At 36.3% G+C, this 15,365-nt stretch overlaps 1 protein-coding gene across 2 annotated transcripts in view; it reads right to left on the reverse strand.

Moving 5' to 3' along the window:
- Positions 1 to 5,064: 5,064 nt before the first annotated feature.
- The window catches only part of ARIH1 (ariadne RBR E3 ubiquitin protein ligase 1), a 93,791-nt gene continuing 83,490 nt past the window's right edge, over positions 5,065 to 15,365 (reverse strand). For both annotated transcript variants that reach the window (XM_036218316.1, XM_036218317.1), the window contains 3 exons: positions 10,555 to 10,815; positions 9,479 to 9,591; positions 5,065 to 8,472 (listed from right to left, as the gene is read on the reverse strand). In XM_036218316.1, coding sequence (XP_036074209.1) covers positions 8,388 to 8,472; positions 9,479 to 9,591; positions 10,555 to 10,815 — 459 coding nt within the window. In that variant the 3' untranslated portion in view covers positions 5,065 to 8,387. The remainder of the gene's footprint in view (positions 8,473 to 9,478; positions 9,592 to 10,554; positions 10,816 to 15,365) is intronic.

A 15,365-nucleotide genomic window follows, 5' to 3' on the forward strand; every position in this document is an offset into this window, starting at 1 on the left:
GGGCTAGGACCATGATTATGGAATTTATCTTAAAATGTACACAATCTAGTGTCTCAAGGAAATAGCATTTAGAGATCTGTGAAGTCATTTTACTTCCATTGATTAGTGAGCAACACATTGGACCATCGTAAGGCACTGACTTGTACTAATGTGGTTTAACATGAATAGATTGTACAATACTTAATCTACTCTATTGCAAGCTAGTCAAAATAACAGAATAAAAGTGAATTATTCAAAGGCATGTAGAACACTATCACTCTTCATTAAATCCATTCTCTGGTATTTGCTACCATGACCTTTACTATGCTCCAACACAGTCGCTGTGTATTTTGGAATACAAAAATCATTTCCTATCCAAAGAAGGCATCTCTTCTAGAACAGGTGGATGCTCAGGTCATGCCTCCCCCTTTTTAGGAAACACTTCAGTATTTGCCCTAGTTATATAGAAGTGGACCACAAGTCAGGGTTATATGGTAGGAATTTATTAACAAGCAAACTTTGTCCATGCCAGGAAGACCAGCTATTAGATTATAAATGAGAACAGCTGCAATAAGTTAGAATTTTAGAACATTCTGTTAGAAAGTCTACTGCCTAAGCCTGCAAGAGGTGCTCCAAAAATGCAGATTATAATTTTATGCTATACTTCCTCTGAGAAAATGATGCAAATAGCAGCAGTGAGAGTGCACACAGGGAGTCTCCCTACAAGAGGAAGCTGGGACATTCAATAATTAGGAGTGTTTGGGGATAGGATCTCTCAGAAAACAATGAAATCCTGCTGTTTTTCACTCAGGAATCCCAACTTGGCCAACTGATCCCAGAGAGCCAGATCCTCACTGCACAAGCCCCAGATTCCCAATTTTAAGAAACGGCCATTTAGTGTGCACCAAACTGGCTTTGTTATGCATACAGAAACCAATTTTAGCCATCAGAAGGAAATCTAAAATCTATACAAGTTTTAAGAACTATCTGGAGAACTGTCTACTACAGAGAATGTTTTATATTTCTATAGCCACCTTCTAAATTCCCACCCTGAATTCTCCGATGGTAAAAGGCAGGCAGCTGGAAAAGACCAAACTTTTATACAGGTGTAGTCAGTGAGAAGAGATATACAGGTGCCGAATAAGACACCAAGTCAGGAAATGTTACTTTGTGCATAACATGAAGCCAAGTCACCAGCTCAAAATAGGTTAAGATTGGCCTTCCACAGATTTAGAAATATGGAGCTTGCTTCTTAACTCTCATTAAAATGATAGGGCAGCTCTCAAATATAAGGGAGAAAAAGGCATGTGTTGGATCCTTCTTTGTAGAGTATGTGAAGTTAACAAGAGACATGTTTTGAACAGAGAAGAGCCAAAAATAAAAATTGGTCATTGAGTCTCAGGGTAATCTAAAGCTGAAAGTCCTCCCCAACTGATCTTTATAATTTTAGCAGGTGCTATTGGAAAGGCTGTTTGAGAAGTGGTTACAGCGTAATGAAAATAATGTAACATTATGGTCGAATAGGCCCCCAGCTTTGCCATTAACTGGCTGGGTGACCTTGGGCAATCCATGAGTCTTGATGTAGTATCAGGGTTGAGCTTCAGATAAACCAACAGGCCTTTTTTCATTACTATACCTCCGGTGTCTAAACGAGTGCCTGACACCATGGGTGTTGACTGAAGGAACCTAGGTTTAAATCTTCACTCTGCCACTTAGAAAAAGATGATCTCAGGGAAATTACCCATCTTCTTTGAGCTTCTGTTTTCTCATATATAAAATGGAGATGGTAACTATCTCATAGGATTGTGAGTTTTAAAAAGATGGACATGCAGTATTTAGTAAAACTAAATACATTAGCCACAATTATCTACTGTATAGCAATTTCTTAGTTATTTCATTTCAGGTCATTTTGGTTTTTTGTTCTGTTTTTGTTTTTGCCAAGACATCTTTTGTGATGTGCAGCTAGCAAACCATAATCTCCATGATCTGCCTCCCAACCCACAGGGGTAAGCACCCAAGAGCCACATCTCCCATGGCTGTTTGGTTCTGTCTACATGTGTCTGGAACAGTTTAACATGTAACTGGAGTTATGGGGTAGCTACAGGAAAAGCAGAAGCTGTTAGAATAATGTGGATGTACTCGTGGCAAACAATGCCAATTCGGGAGTCCAAAATAGCTCTCTTGGATCCAATCTCATTCCGCCTTTGGGAGCCTATGAGACAGCTCTGTATTCTCATTTTTTTTGCCCAAGCTAGTACTAATATGATTATTATTTATAACTAGCCTTGTTTTTCCATTATCTTTGATCCTCACAAAATTCCTATAAAAGACAATACAGCATGACAGAATGAAAACATGGAAACAGACAAGCAGGAATGACATCTATTCTGTTACATCTGAGTTAATAGCCTATAAACCTATTTTCTAACTTATAAAACAGGACAGCAATGCCTACTTTGTTTTAGGGCTGTTTAGAAGATACAGATAATAAAAATAAGGCATTTAACAAGTAGCACTCAACAAATTACAGCTCCTATTACTACCTCCATTTTACAAAAGGGAAAAATATGGCAGAGAAATATGATATCCTTTCTACTACACACAGGGAATAAAAACAGGAAAATCCAATCTTAACACACAAGGTTATCAAAAGAATGAAAGTAGCAATGAGAAACTTGTTACTCTTAAAATGATCTGAATCATTTAAGAAACACTACCTTGACTCAGGCTCTATACTAATTTACTTTTCCAGGTAGATTTCTCTCCCTTAGAAAGAGAATATATTGCCAATTGATGTGACCACTCTACTCTGCTTGTCAGTTTTACATTTCTTCTAGTTTTGTGGATTTAATTTTCCCCAAGATGGACCACTTACTAGAAAACTGACAAACTGGTCATTTCATGTTAGACCCTTAGGAAGCACCATTCCACAAACCTCACTCAGTTAGGGCCTATAGTGTAGCCCTGAGATTGTGAACTTGCCCCAAGTCCTCCTGTCCCTTAAGTCCTAGAATCTTGATCAATGGCCTCAACCACGTCTGCAGGTCTCAAACTGCATTGTACAACCATCAGGAATGGGGGTGGGGATAGGGCTTTAAAAAATTATTGATTCCCAGGACACAATCCAGAGCAATTAAATTTATCATTTTTATGGGAACTCCGGCATTAGTTTTTTTTTGTTCTTTTGAAGCTTCTCGGTGATTCCAATGTGTCAGATGGACAGTGGTATTAAGTTGCAAGCCAAGACTAACACAAGTTAAAAAAATGGCCAAATGCAGTTTTCCTTTGACTCACATTTAAGAATAATTGCCAACATTTCAAAATTGACAATTCACATAAAGTGTTATTTCACAGGCTCCTCTTAAGAGCTCATTTAGCCCAGAGTAGTCTATTAAAATATCTACCTGGCTCTTGTAGACATCTGAGTTTGAGACTCCTGAATTACTGTGGTAATAGTTGTGCCTTTAGCATTGTTAGAGCTGCTACATATAAACGTGACTGATTTGTATACTAATTGGCTCCTATACTAAAAATAGCCATAAACATGCATATCGGTGGTTTAATCATAGTCTGAATACTGCTTTTCAAAATAATCTATTTTTCCCCACCCTAAATGCTACTGACTAGACAAAGATAAACAGTTGCCTTGAAAACAGTTGCAAACAAATTAAAACTCAGTTGTGTTACTGTTTACTCCTACAGTAGGCACAATTTGATTATTTCCAGTTGAGCATTTCCAAGTTAGATATTTCATCTTGGGTAATTAAGTGGAGAAGCAAATTCCCTAAAAACAACAACAACAACAACAAAAATAAAACCAGAAACAAACCAACTTTATCTCCAAAGAAATTTGAAAAAAAATCTGACGGGTCTACACATTTTCCTGTTTCTGAAGGAGCCAAGATTCCCCTATAATGCTCATTACTTATCTTCTTAAAGTCCCATATGTCATCCAGTTTCAAGGAGAAATGCTGAGAACAAATGGATATTGGGTGATCTGTGTTTTGTTTCCAGCTATAAAACAAATTCTGTAATAAGTTCCAGACTATCCAAAATTCTTTACACTGGAAATTCATTTGAACAAATAACTAGAACTACTACTAAATGCTTGGCCACTATTTATAAAACGATGCTGAACCATTTACTATTAACTTATCACATGTGATAGTCTTCTCATGAGGACTGTCCCAATCAGTAAGATGAGGGCTATTCTCTATCTATGGCTGGTTTCTTGATTAGGCAAAACACAGAGCCATAGTAGTTGCAAACTGCAACGAATTAAAGATTACAGATACTATATAGCATTCCCCTAACAGTAGCAGCTATAGGCATTTATATATAGTTTTTGACGTACAACACCATAGCGAATAACCACCTTCCCTAGGTCATTCTGAAACTAGATTAAAAAATATGATTCTATGTTAATGGAGTCCCAGGGAGAAGAAATTGTAAAATTTGGGGCAAGTTACTTAAACTCATTGAACCTTTCCTTCTTTTATAAAACAGCAATTTTTACCCCACTTGCTTTAGGTGGTAATTTAAGTTAAAGTGCTTTAAAGATAAAAGTCATAAATTAAGTCTCGTAACTATAGATCCAAATAAAACCAAATAAAATTGCCCTGAAATATGGACTTGGCTAGACAAACAATGACAAAGATCTCCAACCTAGGACATTCTTTAAGACAACTCTCCCTTCATCCTTATGGGAGATACTAGCTTCTATAGAGTAAGCTAAATGGAAGTAATGTTAAGTTTTGAGGTTGAGAATCACTTCTAAAATATTTTATCTTTAAGAAATTGACACAGATCTACTAAGTATCTAACACACATCATCGTTACATTAAGAGCAATCTAACTTCAATATTCAAGACACGGAAATCGAAAAACTTTCAGAAAATGTTCTGAAGGCTTCATTAACCAAGTTAATTGTTGGGGATAGTTTCATTCACAGTTCTCTGCAAAGAAACTGAACAAAATCTTGACATATTAAGTAGGAAGTGAGTAAGGCACATAATTAAGGTGACTGTTAGGCCACCAGTATGTCTTTTTTTTTTTTTTTTTACTATAAAAATAAACATAAGTAACTAATGGAATAACAAAATAAAAGTTTATTTTATTAGAATTAGGAATGTTCTTTCCCTCTGGGCAACCTGAACAGTCCAGTTACAATGAAAATCTAAGAACAGTTATTTCCACAGCAGAGGGTGCTCTATGCACAAAATTACAGGGTTAGGAGCATTTAATCAATTTTACCAATCTGATTGTCTCACCAACCCGCCCCCTCCCATCCCCCAAGTGCTCTAAACCGGGATTTGCAGCTAAAAGAATGTTACATCAAGTCCTTTTCTCTCTTGTACTAAATTTCAGTTCCTAATCATGGCTGAATCACATTATACACTGCAGATTCAACCATTTCAAATCAAGTCTGTCAGTCTTGGATCTGTTATATATATGTGTGTATGTATACACGTGTATTTAATATATTTATTTAAACACACATAAAACACATACAATCTGGGTCACAGCAAATTACACAGAATTTAGTCTGATGATATTATATGCTACTCAATTTTACCACTGTGGTTTGTGTCCTGAGCTTTGGATCAAAATTTTATTGTAAATAATTTAAAAGTCCATCTATTGCTCAATGAATTGTTCAAATGAAGCATGCACTTTTCGAAAGACAATGTAACTGCCCTCAAGAAGACAGGGAGACCCTGGTGCTTACCCTGAATAGAGCCCTCTTGATAGACTTAGGTAAGTGAAATGGGGAAGCTGTCTTACAATATGGCTTGCCTATCCCAGCTGGGGTCACTGAAGCTACTCATAATGAAAGCAATTAACTCAGGAAAATCTGTCAAATATGGAGATAGTTGTTAAAAGCTTGGAAGTAGAAAAGGCCAGTTCACCTTGATCCATACAAATTAGGGAATGCACCCACAACTGCAATACCCTCAGGTAATATGCCAATACTGAATCTAGAAAGCATGTCTAAAAAAGCACTGTTCTTCCTTGGGTAGGGGCTGATATTACGAAGTGCACACAGTTTTTGGATACTTGTTGCAAGGGAAGTGTGTAAAGAGAATTTATGACACTCAAACTTAGATACTGCAGTTAATTGGTTAAGATTTTTTTTAAAAACACCACACATACACAAAACAGTTTAAGGGAGCCATATATATCTAGATAGCAACTCTGGCTGCTTTTCAAAGTTACCAGGGAAAGGAACTTATTCAAGCTTTCTTTAAAAAAAAAAAAAAAAAAAAATCCTTAGTTTTGACAAATGCCTTTTAAGATTGATGCACTCATTTAAAATAAAGTCAAATGGATGATGGAGGAAAAAGAGAGAATAGAATATAGAAGAAGCAGAAACCAAGTTCAGATCTGCACCTGAGGTGAAAAGGGGGAGAGAATAAAAGGTACAGGTAAGGTTGATCCTAAAGCGACAAGTGGTTTAAGGAAGCAGCATAATATACTCAGCAAACATTCACTGATTTTTGATGGGAAAAGAACAGTTGCAAGTACATCTCATGTAACAACCTTTTCTAAAAGGAAAAGTAGGGTTGATTCAGCGAAGCCTAACTTAGGCAAAAGGCCAGAGGAAAGTGAACCTACTTCCCAATGGAGTAATAAGATGTACAATGCAAGGGCAGACAAAGCTGCCTCACAAATGGTAAACACTCCCTAGGCACAAGACATTTAAAGGAAGACAAAGAGGTCCTCAGCCCAAACTGGTATTTAAGATTAAGACCTCTTAATATAAGTTGCCTAGTTCACTCTGCACTCCTGTATAAAACTGAAAATTTAGGGATGCTGACCTGTTGAAAATATCACAGCCAGAATGGCCTAAACAGGTATATAGTTAATAAAACCACCACCATCCTTTACTTTTAACATAGCTCTTAGTAGAAATCTCATAAAAATGGACATCACAGCTAAAATGCATTATTAATTCTCCTATCTGCTGACAATAAAAAAGAAACAAAGTCAGTGATTTCTGTTTAAATGTGCTAGATGGGAATATCATGTTCTAGGGGTGCTTGCCTTCAAACTGGAACCCACAGCAACACACACAAGCAATTTCAGTATTTGCCATCTTAAATTCACAACCTGTAACTAAGTGAATGGCTATTTATTTATATTCATATTTAAAGCAAAAACATTCTATTTGACACCCTAACGTAAAGAAGGGATGAGAGAAGAGCCATAACTAAAATCTTAAAAGGCTCGAAGCAGCAATTAAAAGAAAAAAAAAAATTGAAATGTTTCCTCTGGATGTGATAGGGAGCCTAGGAAGCCTTCGCCTGTGTGTGTGACATGGGCAAACGAAGGTGTAAGTAGATGCATGAGGCCACAAAGGGGAATGAGGCTGGGGACGGGGTCATTCTTGAACTGCAGCAACAAAGCTCCTGTTGCAGCCCTTCCCAGGTCGGAGCATATAGTCAGTGCTTGACCTCCCTGGCCCTGATCAAGCACTGGGAATTCCAAGCATGAGGCCCACAACCAGCAACAGACATATGAAAACCAGAAAGGGCAAAGTAATCTCAGGAAAGGGAAATCAAAGAGCTCTAGTTATGTATTCCAGAGGTGCTAAACGGACACTTTTTTTATCCCAACCCTCAACCCTGGAAAGATAAAACTGAAAGAAAATGCACAGCAAATAGACATAATCTTGAAGATTTTTAAAGAATAAATATTTTTTTTGTAATTAAACATTATGCAAACACGTGCCACGCTTGCTTTGTCCATGCATATGCGCTATATACAATTTTGAAAAATACTGTGTTGTCCTCTTGTTTTAAAAGTCATATACAAAGTTTTTTTTTGTTGTTGTTTTTGTTTAATTCCTCTTGCTGCCTACCCCCTTCCCCGCCCCAAGAATTTTCTTTACAAGGAACTAATCATCAATCACTCATGACCTTGGGGTATGAGAGAAAGAGAGTCAGTCTGTGTGTGTGGGTGTATCTGTATATGTAGGTGAGGAAGAGGAAGAGGTCCTCTACCAAAGTACAACAAAATGGCTAGTTTGGACATGAAAAGCAGTTGTCAAGGACCAGTTTTAAATTTTAACTGTACTACACTTGGGAAAAAGAAAAAGAAAAAAAAAGGAGTCAGCTTTGAGAATGAAGCTACGTTACAAGTTAAAGTTGGAGGGCTTTTTAGTGTGTCTGTCACACTTTTGCTGGCGGCCTAGAATACTGTTGTACAATGGTTTATCTACCTTTTTTTATTACAATATAATTTACTTAAACTTTCCGTTAACAAAACAGAATTCTGGTACTACAGACCAGCAGTGTCAGAATAGGCTTCATGCCTCCTTGTTTGTGTTTGTTTTGTTTTGTTTGTTTTAATTGCATGAGCACTCTAGATGGTAAAGTTTTCAGAGTTCATTTTATGCAGGGCCATTCTCAGTCCTCAATGTACTCCCACAGATCTTTTTCATAGCCTTCATGCACATGCTGTAACAAAACCCTTCGTCGACTCTCACAGTATCTGTAATTAAAGAGAAAAAAAGATGTTAGTCTCCACTAATAAAAAAAGAGGCATTTACTTATTTTTTTTAAAGGTACTCCTACATTGTATCCAGACTTGGAATTAAGTACTTGTTTTTAACAGTGCATTTTCAGGTCTTAATATAAAGACACAACAAACTATTTCTAATTTTAAAAAGGTATTTTTCAAAAGCCATGATCCTGTCTTTGTGGTACTAATTTTAGAGCAATAGAATGTTAGAAATTCCTAAGAGCCTTAGAAATTATCTGATTCAATCCTGCCATTCTACAGATAAGCGAAGTTTCAAGAAGAAATAATTTCAAGGATTATTTACTCACATCTTAACACAACATAGTAGCTACAGTTGGCTAAGGGAAGAAAAATATTACTTAGGACTAAATCTCCAAGTCTTCTAAATTCCCAATGGTTTCTACTACTATTAAAAAGATATAAGTATCTGCCAGGAAACAACTTTAGGGGAAAAGACCTCCCTCCATGTTGAGAAAGCAAGCATTTTGCATCTTTAGCGTTAAGAGGCAGCATATTTTCAGTACCATCTACCCCCTGGGATAAAGTAAATATCTCCTTAGAAAAAAATCTAATAAAAATTTGAAAGAAAGACTGGGTAGCTCAATTGTCAACAACCATGATCCCCAGGATTCCCAAGCTATGACCAGGATCCTAATCTCACCCCTCATCCTAATGGCCATTCACCTGTCTTAGGCTCTTCCTTGCAGGGCAGCAACTAAGCAGAAAAAGCTAAAAAGAAGAAACAGAATCAGCTGGCAAGACACATGGCTGACTTCCTCTGCTAAACATAACTAGCACTACAATCTGCAATTTGTTGTCCAAAGGACAGAAGCAATCTCTGAGAAACATGGCAGCAGCTCAGTTACTGAAAATGCTAAACCCAAGTTTCACTATCACCTAACTTCACTCCACTAAGGGATAACAGACCACCAATGGCAGAAACTTTTGCTCAAAAATTGTTTTTAAGAAGTCTCACCTGTACTTATCTTGTACTTTCTGCTTTATATCCTGTAGAGAATCTTGGGAAATATCTCGTTCGAGGTAACCTGAAAGCACCTCTGTGGCATTCTCTAGATCTGCTTGGTTATTCTGTAAGAGAACAAATACATAGTAAATATTGGCTTCAAAAGAAAGCTAAAAGATACACCATCTTAGCTGCTTCCTTGCCTACAGACTACTCTCAACTCTGATTCTATAATTTTCCCAGGGGGTTTTAACTGCAAAGCTCTACTTTGCCTCTAACAATTTGTTTTCTCTTTTCCAGGACAATTTGTTAAATGTTAAAAGAACTAAAGATTCACCCATTAACCTCTGGAAAAACATCAAGGACAATTTGAAAGGACATAAAAAGTCTTTAGCAATCTTCTAGTTCTGAGAACTGTTATTTGTTAAAACTAAAAGGAAAATGAATAAAAAATAGAAACCCATTCTTGCTTACATCTGGCTGTATCTATCTTCTTATGAGAACACTGTATGAAAGATTAAAATTTTGTTATCTTTTATTACTATGGCTAGTTCCGTACATTTACCCATCTAAATTCCCATCTGCTAGTTAGTGTTATCTATCGACATCAATGTTTCATGCATCTATTTTAAATGAACATCTCTACCTGAAAAACCTTTACTACTAAAAGCCCCCTTTAGTCATTACTTCTCCACCAAAAGTAACTATTAACTCCTAATGCCATGTATTAGTTTTACCTGAATAAAGGCTTTTATTGAGAACTATGATGTGTCAGTTGCTACATAAGCAATATACATGAACTGTTTCACTTAAACCTCATAACATCCCCCCAAAAAGTGATGAAGTCAAGATTCAAATTCAGTGCTGACTGCACAGCCTGCATATTTAATCACTAGCTGGCTATAACAACATGTGTAAATGTAGTTTAGGAAATATCTAAATTTCTCGTATCTTTCTAATACTACACTTTTAATCCACATTTCCTGAGCAGATAGGAACCTTTAAAACTCTATATATCTTATTTATGAAAGACCAAGTAGTCCTATGATATAAGGTGGGTTTTTCTCCCACTCAATAATTATTCCTACCTCAAAGATAATGGACTGGTTATTCTTTTTGAGGTAGAAAGCGAAGACATAAGTGTACATGAGTGTGGCACGACACTGGCAGAGGACATCAACTGCTTTCTTCAGGAACTGCACCTCAATCCAGGACATGTTGTGCTGTTGCATCTCCTCCATTTTCTGCTTTACCTGAGCATACAGTTTGTGCTCAAAGCGTAGACTCTGCATGTGGTTCATATAGCGATTACAGTAGAACAGGTACCTCTGCAGGGCTGCCCTAGATCTCTGTCCCATTAAAAAAATTAATGTCACATTAATTATATATACACAAAAGCTGTTATCAAATTTACTGATGAAGCAGTATAGGAATTTGGCTAAAATCAGGAAAAAACAGACATTTTTTGCTAGCTTTGTTATTTAATAAACCGCTTTGAATATCCTATAGCTGTATTTTCCAATACAGCAGCTATGAGAAACATGTGGCTATTTAAACTAAAATTAAAAATTCAGTTCCTCGGTGCTCAAGTCACATGTGGTGAGTAGCTACCAAACTGGACAGTGGTGATAAAGCACACTTCCATCATTACAGAAATTCCTACATCAGTTTGCAGTATGCAATAAGCTAGATAATACAAGCAAGAAGCATCAGTGTTTTAAAGTATAAAACAACAAAGAGGCAACCGGACATCATATAACTTCTGACACATTGCAATAAAAAGTATACAGTTCTACCAGCTAAGTGTTCTATGTCCTTTCCACACCCCACCCATCTAAACTCAGTCTGAATTCAACCACCTAGAATTAGCCATCAGCTTCGAGTGTTACAGGAGGAGAAGAACCTATTTAATGGCACAGGGCAGTTGCAAACAGCAAAATTCAGAATGTGGAAAATTCTACAGGACAACGGACTTTAGTTTCCTCAACAAATAAATGGCAAGGAGGAAAACAAAAGGGAAAAAAGGAAAGACCTAAAGATTAGAGAAGACTCATGAAATATCAATCAAAGCTAATTTGGGGTTTGGTACGGATCCTCATTTGAATCAACTATTAAAGAAAATTTATGAGATAAATAGGGACATTTGAACACTGGAGAGTTGATAATATTAACAAAGTACTGCTTTCCAAAAAGATATAGTTTAATTATAAAATAATACATGTTCTAATATATAATATATATAATAACAATGATAGATTGCGGACTTTCGTGGTGACGGACCTGCTCGCTCTGAGCACCAGCACCCGAATGGCTGCTCAGGGAGTACCAGGGACTTACAGGGGGACACTGAGTTGTGGGAGCACGGGCCAAAGGCAAGGCTCTCTGCCAGGTAGAAGTGCTGGCAGAATCCATTGTTCCTCTTGAGCCCTCGAAACTTGCAGTGTGCGGACTCTGTGCTGCTGCCATAGCTGAGACACAGCAAACTGGATAACAGGTCGACCCGCCCAGAGGATTCCCTGAAACTCTACCTTCCTAACTCTGTGGCTCCATCCAAGTCACATCCAGGTGTGTCCTCAGCAAGTCCTGTGAAACTTGATGAGCAGCTCCAAGACCCTAACTGGTGGCAGCTGACCTCAGTTTCTAGGGTAGTTTCTTGAGGCAACTATAAGCACAGCATCTGTGGATTGCTTACTGAATCTTAACAGGTGGCCCTGCAGGGTTACAGGCTGGGGATAAAGTTGGCCTGTAGCTGAACCCCTCTCGGGACTGTGCCACTGAAAACCTACTACACCAACCCACACTAATAAGACTGGAGACTTAAGAGCTTTGCTTAGTACAGAGAAACATACAGAAAGGCAGACCAAAGAAGTAGAAACCATATGAGAGAATAGAACAGATATCCAGAAATAATGGAGTCAAGCAATCTAACAAATGCAAAGTTCAAAACACTGGTTATAAAGATGCTCAATGAACTTAGGAAGTGTAGATGAATTCGGTGAGAACTTTAACAAAGAGATAAAAAACATAAAAATGGAAAAGGAAATTATAAAAGAGAACCAGTCAGAAACGAAGAACACATCTGAGCTAAAGAGTATACTAGAGGGAATCAACAGAGTGAATAAAGAGGGTCAAACCATCAATATAGAGGATGGAGAAGCCAAGGACACTCAATCAGAACGGCAAGAAAAAAGAAGCCAAGACTATAATAATAATTTAAGGATCCTATGGGACATAATTAAATGTAACAATATTCATGTCATAGAGGTACCTTAAGGAAAACAAGAAGTTTAAGAGCTATTTGAAGAAAAAATGATGGAAAACTTCCCTAACCTGGTGAAGGAAATAGATGTACAACCCCAGGAAGTTCATAGAGTCCCAAGAAAGAGGAACCCAAAGAGGCCCACACCAAGACACATTATAATTAAAATGCCAAAGGTTAAATACAAACAGAATCTTAAAAGCAACAAGAGAAAAGTAGTTAAGTTACCTACAAGGGAGCACCCATAAGACTAGCAGTTGATTTCTCAAAAGAAACTATGCGGGACAGAGGGCTTGATTAAAAATATTTGACGTGATGAAAACCCTGGATCTACAACCAAGAATACTTTATCCAGCAAAGCTATTATTTAAAGTCAAAGGACAGAGACAGTTTCCCAGACAGAAATAAGCTAAAGAAATTCATCAACACCAAGTCAGTATTATAGGAATTGTTGCTAGAGGAACCTCTTTAAGAAAAAAGAACATGTATCAAAAACGTGAATAAAAGAACAGTAATAACTACATTCCTATCAACAAGTACCTCAAATGGAAAAGAATTAAGTGCTACAACCAAAAGACAGTGTGGGTGAATGGGTAAGAAAACAAGGCCCCGTCACATGCTGCCTACACGAGACTCACTTCAGATTAAAAGACAGACACAGACTAAAAGGAAGAGGCCAGAAAAAAAGATAATGCCTTGATGGATCTAGAGGGTACTGCACTGAATGAATTAAGTCAGAGAAAGATATCACATAATTTCACGTACATAAAGAAACTAAAGAACAAAATAAACAACAACAACAAAAAAGAAAAACTCATAGATACAGAGACTATTTTGAGGGCTACTAGATAGGAGGGAGGTTGCAGGGGACAGTGAAAAAGGGCAAAGGTATTAAGAAGTACAAATAGATAGTTAAAAAATAGACATGGAGATATAAAGTGTAGCATAAGGAAAATAGTTAACAATGTCGTAATAAATATGTAAGGGGGAAAAGGGGTACTACATTTAGTGGCTGATCACTTTGTGAGTTATATAGCTCTCTAATCACTATGCTATACAACTGAAACCAATATATTTTTGTATGCCAACTATAATTAAAGAAAAGTCATTGCATTATACAACATAAATACAAGCAATTATCTATTATATTTCAAGAAAGCTAAGGGGGAAAAAGGGATTCTACCAGTACCCAAACGAAGTTTAGGTGAGGCCAAGGATAATCCATATATTTTCTCTGTTGGCAAATACTGCATCTGGCTACATCTAGCTAGACTACTCCACATTCGGGGTATGTAAAAACTAAAAGCTCGCTATAGTAATTAAGAAAAATATAATACAGCATAAGAGAAAAAGGATATTTCTCTGTGGATGTGGAAGAATTATCAAAATTACAAAACAGTTTTAGGAAAGTTTATGGTCTCTTCGATATCATTTAAGATAATCATGACTACTTAAAACAGAAGCGGAAAGCTATAAGGGAGAAAAGTCTAAGATAAGACAAAAACAACAGAAGGAGATACTATGACAAACTGAGCTAAATAAAAAACACAACAGTAGAATCAAGTCCAAATGGGACGTTAGAAAAGCATGACTATCACTGTAGAACTTTTATATCAAAATTACATAGGGCGATTTGTCTCAAATTAAAGTCTAATAAGTATATTAGATGTGACCGGGGTAAGGTTATGAAATGATGTAGTCTAAAAACATTATGGAATTTTAAAATATTTAAAAATCTGATAACCTAAAAAACCCCAAAAACACTGTGGATCATCTGAATGAACGTATAACTGAAAACCTAAATTTTATTTCAGGTCTTACATTTGTGAAATGGCTAAAACTGGCACCAAGCAATATTACTTTACCTATATAGTAGGTGAATGAGAAAAAAAAAATTAGTGATGAGAATATATAATTCTGATCAAATCAAATCAGGAATGACGGTTTGCAATAACTGAGATATAGAAAACTGGTGAGGGAACACGTGATCATATGGCATTCAGAAAAAAATAAATTACATTAAAATTTAAAAACCAGCTATAAGTCTATCAACAGTAATTTAATTTCAGCAAACAACTTATCTGTTAAAATAATTTTAACTTGAGTTTCACTGGTTTTGTACTTCTCTTGGTTTGGCTGTATAGCTAGCTGTACAAAAGCATAAGAGTTTATTTATAGCTGGTTTTATGTTTAAACATATTTAAGTAATAACATAATGAATATAATTTAAATCAACATTGGAATTTATAGAAATTTTTCCCTTTTAAATAAAGGACCACAAATGTTGTGAAAGTCTGTGAAACACAACTCATTATTTATAAATACAAAATATAATTGTCCAGTATTTAAAAAAAATTAACAACATGACAAACTAGGTTATACATGTTCTTTTGTATTAATGGGATTTTTAATTAAAAATAAATTTATGCTTCTTTAATTTGAAATAAATCTTAAAGGAATGTTAAAGTGAAAGAAGAAGAAACAGATGTTTTGGATTGCATCCTGGCAAGGAAAACCATTTGAAAATATATTTGGGAGAACTGGGGAATTTCAATATGGAATGGATGAATATAAGGAATTCCAGGAATCTACAATTATGATAGAATCACCATGCTGAAAAGAACTCATTGTTGAAATCTA

Source organism: Rousettus aegyptiacus, unplaced genomic scaffold (assembly GCF_014176215.1).
Source record: "Rousettus aegyptiacus isolate mRouAeg1 unplaced genomic scaffold, mRouAeg1.p scaffold_m13_p_3, whole genome shotgun sequence".
Taxonomy (NCBI): domain Eukaryota; kingdom Metazoa; phylum Chordata; class Mammalia; order Chiroptera; family Pteropodidae; genus Rousettus; species Rousettus aegyptiacus.